This window comes from Triticum dicoccoides, chromosome 2B, assembly GCF_002162155.2.
Source record: "Triticum dicoccoides isolate Atlit2015 ecotype Zavitan chromosome 2B, WEW_v2.0, whole genome shotgun sequence".
Lineage (NCBI taxonomy): Eukaryota > Viridiplantae > Streptophyta > Magnoliopsida > Poales > Poaceae > Triticum > Triticum dicoccoides.
In genome coordinates, this window is record NC_041383.1 from 30,209,500 (window position 1) to 30,216,670 (window position 7,171).

Consider the following 7,171-nt stretch of genomic DNA (forward strand, 5'->3'; position numbering starts at 1 on the left):
AAATCAAGCACCGCCGGGACTATGTCATGCTTCAATAGCTCCCAGTGACGCTGATAGAAGCCAACTGTAAATCCATCCACCCCTGGCGCTTTGGACGCAGACATCTGAAATAAAGCTTCTTGAACCTCAGAGGCTTCAAATGGTTTACATAACATATCATTCATGGCCGGCGTGACCAGGTTTGGTACATGCGCTAGCAATTCCTCGCTGTTGCTTTACCCTTGAGTTGTATAAAGAGCCTGGTAAAACTGAAGGATCTCGTCCTTGTCCTCATCTCCAGATGCGCAAATAGAGCCATCTGACCGCTGCAAATTAGCGATCTTATTTATACGTTTGCGTTGCCTAGCTTGCGCCTGGAAATAGGCTGTGTTGCGGTCGCCTTCGCGTAGCCAAGGAACGCGTGACCGCTGCTTCAACCATATCTCCTCGAGTTTAAGCGCTTCTTGGAGCTTCGACATGGTAGCTGTTTCTTCCTGTGAAGGCCCCCGTCCGTCTAACTGACAGCGCAGCCTGTCGAGTTGTTTTTGAAGCTGTCGGACTGTCCTTGTTAGGCATCCAAATTCTCGGACCCCCCAAGGCATGAGCTTGCGCTGCAAAGCCTCGAGGGCGTTCATCACACGGTGCAGACCTGGTTGCCTGGGTTGTGCTCTCCAAGTTTCGGTAACCAGCTGATCCTAATCATTATGAGATTGCCAAATATTCTCATAACGGAAAGGTTTCGAAGTATGTGAGTTGCTGTCGGGATGTTGTTTTCGCAAATCTGCTAGTACAAAACAATGATCCAACTCGATGGAGCAGACATGACGCACTTTGACATACTCGAATTTTTGTTTGAATTCGTCATTAGCAAACACTCGGTCCAGCCGAGCTTTGACATTGGCAACACCAGATTGTCGGTTATCCCATGTGTAGGGGACACCCGACCAACCTAAGTCCTGCAGCTCACATTCATCAGTGGCTTCACGAAATGCTCTCATTCGCCATGCCGGTCTCGCCGTCTGACTGAAGTGCTCATCCCCATGAAGGGTTTCGTTAAAATCACCCATGCACAACCAATCCACGTGCGGTAGATTATACAGGGTCCGTAGGAACCGCCAGCTGTGATGTATGTTTTCAGCTCTTGGCGCTCCATAAAATCCAGTGAATCTCCAACTCACCGAAGCATCCAGTGCATCGCGCACCACAACATCAATGTGGGCCGAATTGTAGTTCTTGAGTTCTACTGTGACATCTTTGGACCAGAAAAGACCCAGGCCTCCACTTAACCCCGCGCTGTCAACAGCAAAGCAACCAGCAAACCCTAAGGTCTGTTGAAGTCTCTCGACACGTTTTCCTCTGATCTTTGTTTCCATAACAAAAACCAGGACGGGCCCTTCTTGCTTCACCACGCTGCGAAGCTCTCGAACTGCCTCGGGTTCCCAAGCCCCCGACAGTTCCAACTTAAGTATATCATTGGGAAGGGCAGTTCTGTCCAGCAGCCTCTGCCAAGGTTCCAGAATTGGTAGGCGTAGGTTTCTTCTTTTTTGGTACTCTCACTGTACCCTCATCCTCAGAGCCTCCTCCCTCCCCGGGAGCATCTGTAGCTACGATCTCCCCCCAACCAACATCATTTGCTGCTTGGTTTGTCAAGAGTGGAATTTCAATTCTGCGGTAGACTTGGTTTGGGGGGCCTCCCTTTTGCTTTGGAGCATTTTTACGTTTCACAGGGGAGTTCACCTCGACACCAGCCTCCGCTGTAGTGCTAGAGTTCTTAGTGTCGTTTCTGCTCGGTTTGGCCGATTGTGGCTTCGAGGATCCCTCAGACGAGGCAGCTCTCCGTTTCTCTTTTGGCGGCCTCAGGCCTTTCCCGAACGGCAAATTGCCATTCTCATCTCTCGTACCAGGAGTCGGGCAGAGCAGATGAGAGTGGCCCAAACGGCCACATGAGAAGCAAAAGTGAGGTATATTTTCATACTGAATATCATACGGATCTGTAGAACCTCTCCTTGCAGAATTGATCAAAATCCACCGTCACAGCGGTTTGGCAACGTCCAGAGAGACGCGAGCACGAAGATAGCCTCCTGCATGATCGAAGTGGATTGAACTTGCATCCTTGTCAATCTGCTTTGCTATCGCATTGCACCATGCGTCATCACGCAGATTGAACGGGAGATTAACTACTCGGGCCCAGACCTTTAACCTGTCGAACTGGAGCTCCGACTGGCACATGTAGTCATCAAATTCTGAAAGTATGACCGCGTTATTGCTGATGTGCCATGGGGATCCGTCCCATACACGATCTCTATCTCGTTGCGTCGCAAACTCCGCAACAAACGTGTTCTCTCCCACTAAGCGGAAAACCAGACCCTTAGGGTTACCCCATGAAGGTCGGAGGACGTTCGAGATGGTGTTGATGTGAAGGTTATTGCGATGTAAGATCTTCCCTGCCACCATCCACCTCTCCGGCGCCCCTTCAACACGATCATCTAGCACCAGGGGCGTCACCTCTTCTTCCGTGATGTCGAGCTTTCCAAGTTGCTCCTCCAGGCGCGCCCTAGCAGTCCTCGGCGACAGCGTCTTCGACGCCGCACCGCTGCTGCTTCCAGAGGGTGTCGCCATCCTCCGGCGGAAATCCGGTGCGCCCCGCCGAGTCAATCTGCGGGCGCCGTCAGAGTCCGCCAATCCCTAATCGCCAGAGCGTTTTAGGGTTTCTGGGAAAAAGCCTTTCCAAGGCCGTCTCTGGCTAGGCCCATAACAGAGGTGTGTGTGACGGGCGGCGGATCTGCTGTGTACCTCTCTTATACGAGATGGGTATACCTTCGTGATTTTATTCACTAGTCATCCTGCACGGGCTAGCAAACTTTAAAGGAATTGATATTGTAAAAATAAAATTTATATAAACATTTTTTGGTCTGAATCTTTTAGAAACAGAAGTAGAACATATTTACCAATATCATTAAATACTTATTGTCATAGCATACACCATATTATATTTGCCTACTTCCTATTATGAATATACTCGGAACATTGTGGATCATCTTATATTTTTGAAAAAATTGGATTAAGCACTGTGTCACAACAAAAAGTGGTGACACCATTATATATATTTAATGGCTCCTAACTTTTGAAATTACTAGATACATTGGTCTGTTTTTAATTGCTAAATACATCATTCCTTTTTGCTTTTGCTCTCTACTGGTTACTACTGGCACAATTATTGTTGGCATTGCATGGTACATATGATTAAAATATTCCACAAAAACATAGGTGATGTACAACCAATCTCGTAGGAGTAAATTTATGTCGATCACTCTCTATACACTGACCGCCTCTCTAACTCTCTCTGCACAGGCTCCCCTTTCTCTCTGTGTGTCACACGTGCAGCCTCCACTGGTCAAGCGCTCTTCACTTGAACATGATGAGCTCCATGCCTTGTCATGAGCATTGCTCAGTTCAAGTTTATCCTTGTACTCTCAAAATATTTGAAAAATGCTTAAACTTCTTGAAAATATTTTTTGAACTTTTGGAAGCCTTATTTTCTTTCCAACAATTCCCTATATTTTGGGTATTCATGTCAAATCTTTTTTTATTCACTTGGACAATGTTCTAGAAGCCATCCTTATATTTCAAATAATTAACTAAAGTAAAATTTAGAAGTTTGCTTTAATTTTTTTAATATAAGCTGTAAATGTCTAGAAGCTCACCCTTCTCTATTCTAAAAGTTCCACTAAATTATTAGATGCACACCTATAGGATTTTGAAAATTTGTTTGTACATTTTTGGAAATTGATCTTCTAGCATCCCAACAGAGTCATTGGGAAAAGTAATAACAATGCTTTTCCTGGGCTACTACTAAATTACATTTTTTACTTAATTAAATGCTCCCCATTGTCGTGGATACCCTTAAATATCGTAAGTATTAAATTTGATCTACATGTCCTCACTTATGAAATCAATGGATCTTTCATGCACTTGTACAATGTAGCAATTTTGTTTTTTAAGTATATTGTAGGATTTTTATTACATGTATTTGCCACATAGATTTTAGAAAATTTTACACTAAGTTTCTTAATATTTTCTAAAAACACTTTGCGCATGTCACGTACAGATTCTGGAGTTTACGCATAGGTGTGATTTAAGTACATGCATGATTGGTATAGTACACGCATACGGAAATATATGTGTTGTGATTGTGTGCATGGCGATTTTTGCATGAGAAAATAATAGTTCACATACCTAGATACATGTACGCACAACATATTTAGCTAGATGTGTCATGCATGATGGGAATGTTCATTAGTACGTCTACAAAAAAAATTGGTAGGTGATCTTACATTGCACGATTCCTAGTGTAACATGTACGGGCTCTTGGATTGATGCAATCTCCCTTGGAAACCCACGGACTGCTGTTTTTTTTTCAGGATAACACCCGGATGTTATATGAAGATAACTTTCTAGGACTTCTAATCTAGGAGCAGACCACGATCAGTTTTCCTTTTTTTTTAAAGAAACAAAAAGATATGGCTACTTTTTTTTCCTCATTTGAATAAAGGAGAGTCCAAGGTAAGGAGGACTCTCGTGCGTGGCATCGGGGAGGACGTCTCCGTTTTATCCGATGGCTATGAACAAATTATATATTAATTGGAAGGCTGAAATTTCTTACTTCAAGGATTGACGTGGTGTCTCGTGTGGTGCTTCCAATTAGTAAATATAAGATATAAGATGGAGCGGAAAGGAAATGCAATGAACAGTAAAGTCCAGTGGCAGAGACAGGCCTGGGGCAACTATATATGGCTATAGCCCCAGGCCTAGCAACAACTTCCCTTATAATTCCTTCATGCAAAATATAGAAAATCACATAAATTTATTAGTCAACATAGTGTAGCCCCAGGCTTAACCTGCTGCTAGCTCCGCCACTGGTAAAGTCGGAGTGCGATCTAAGAAATCTCAAACGGCATATACATATGGTAATATAAAGGGAGCTCTCTTATAATTGTTATTACCACAAGAAATCAAATTGATCAGCAATAAAAACTGTAATAACATAGAGAAAAAGGTAACAAAAATACACATATACTAAGAGAATACAATGAACACTTGCATGCTTAGACCATACATCTTCTAACTTGTTGAAAGAAATAAAGTGATATCCTTCATAGTAACTGCTGAAGAAAGAACATCGTGACGCCGTGAACCTGAAGTATGTTAGAGGCGTGCACGGCAGATCGATGTGACTCTGACCATCCTGAGAACAGGTCCATGGGTATGTACGGTCATTGCCATCCACGTTTTATCATCTAGCTAGCATGGTTTGGTGCAAATGCACTTCCTCTTCAAGCCGGAGCACTTGCCGCTGGTGAAGCCCTCGGTGAGGCAAATGTTGGCGCAGTTTGTGCCAACCATGCATATCCCCTTGAACCGAGTGCTATCCGTCTCGCACACCCTCCCCTCCTCTGCCTGCGCCGGCGCCACCTCTGAACACAAAAGGTCGATTATACATTCTTATTTTGGAAGATAAATCATTAGTTAGCATGCGTGTTGATTCGTATAAGCATTGATTTTATTGATACACACCAGAAACAAATATATCAGCAGATAATAAACCATAAAATGTGCCTAGTTGCTTACCCATGGTGACAACTAGCAGCAGGAGGAGGAGGACGGCCGGGAAGAACTTGTGTGATGACGCCATTATTGATAGGTGGTAGAAGGGTTAAAGGGGGATGTGAACTCTACTTCCTTAGGGCTGGGAAAAACTGAGTGACAGATTAGAAACCCAGTGCGAGCTTGAGGTTATATACGAACACCAACAGCAGCATGCATGGAATTGCGTCGTTGAGCACCACAAGGCTTGTATGTGCAGAACCACACAGCACCGACGTCATGCAAGGAGATGCATTCAGCACCAGACATATGTAACTAACTGCTACTATTAGGAGTAAACCAGGGCCATACAATTGCCAAATGTCCTCTATCATAAACGTACCACTTTTTCATACAAATCCATAGTGCTGAAACCTGAAAATGAGGCTGTTTGTTCTACTGGTGGAGTGTGGTGGCAAAATAAAAAAGGTGCAACATTTTTTTCTTTTTTGAGAAATCACCGGGGGTTCCTCTACCTGATTATATTATTCAAGTTTTGCAATCCATCGTTTGACAGCTTACAAAAGGGAATTACATAAGCACGTGTAAGCGTGATAAGAGGTAGGAGCAATGATTTGGCTACCGAATCCCAACAAAATTCCGAGGGTGGGCGAGAAACGCGGATACCGCGGTTACCGCAAAATTCCGAGGAAAAACCGCTCGAATTTTTGAAACATAATTTGAATTCAAAAATTTCTGAGCTCGGAATATATTAGTTCGGAGCTCAACTAGTTCATAAACTCGCTGTTGGTGCAGTGGCAGGTTCTCCCCGTCCGTCTTCAACGTGTGTGAGAGGTCGTGGGTTCGATTCTCCTACTGTGTGAACTAGCGACATACCGCTGCGTTCGAGGAAGGGAGATTCATACTTACCACCAAACCACAGACAGCTTGTTGATTTAGCGGAGTTTTTGCCGTACTTGACCTCAAAGTAGCCATTCAAATTCAAAATTTTCAAAAAATTTGATTTTTTTTGCTCGGTACGCAGATTTCTCATGGGGTAGCGAGAAACGCAGGTACCGGGCGGTATCCGAATTTTCCGCCCGGTACCCAAAACCATGGGTAGGAACGCCACAAGGAGGCGACCTGCTTTTCTTCAGCTTCTTCATCGGCTGAATTGATGGCGTTAGATCTCAAATGGCGAGCCTGAGAGTGGTAATGTTGTACTGGTTTTCATGACTGAATGTCATGGCATTTCGAGAAGCAAAAATCTTCCATAGAATAATGAGAAGCATTGTGTGCCATATCCTTGTGTCGACAGTAGCAGGAAGGTAGCAGTTCCAGAGACCGTGGAACGCTGAGTGAGCCGGCATGAGATGAAGATGTGTGCAATGTCCTCACCTTCAAAGCAGCATCTGGAACAAATGGTGTCAGCAGCAATGTGCTGGTGCAACAAGTTTGCCTTGGAGTTCAGTTATCCACGAAAGAGCAGCCATGCAAAAATCTTCACCCTGTTGGGCACTCGAGAGGACTACATCATCTTCCCGCATGGTTAGATCTGGGTAGCTATGGTTGAGAAATGAATACCACCGAGGAGGAAGCGTTTTATCTG

General features: G+C 44.4%; 1 protein-coding gene across 1 annotated transcript; it reads right to left on the reverse strand.

Moving 5' to 3' along the window:
* Positions 1 to 4,931: 4,931 nt before the first annotated feature.
* LOC119366940 (defensin Tk-AMP-D1.1-like) lies at positions 4,932 to 5,730 on the reverse strand. The gene is made up of 2 exons (XM_037632611.1): positions 5,608 to 5,730; positions 4,932 to 5,453 (listed from the first exon to the last, which is right to left on the reverse strand). The coding sequence occupies exons 1-2, from the start codon at positions 5,669 to 5,671 to the stop codon at positions 5,281 to 5,283; spliced, it is 237 nt and encodes a 78-aa protein (XP_037488508.1). The 5' UTR covers positions 5,672 to 5,730; the 3' UTR covers positions 4,932 to 5,280.
* Positions 5,731 to 7,171: the final 1,441 nt, after the last annotated feature.

What these genes read in the sequence shown, in the direction of transcription:
- LOC119366940 (XM_037632611.1), bottom strand. Translation starts at nt 5,671, where the DNA reads ATGGCGTCATCACACAAGTTCTTCCCGGCCGTCCTCCTCCTCCTGCTG. An exon ending in GCTGCTAGTTGTCACCATGG is followed by an intron (nt 5,454 to 5,607) that starts GTAAGCAACTAG and finishes TTTTGTGTTCAG; the next exon opens with AGGTGGCGCCGGCGCAGGCA.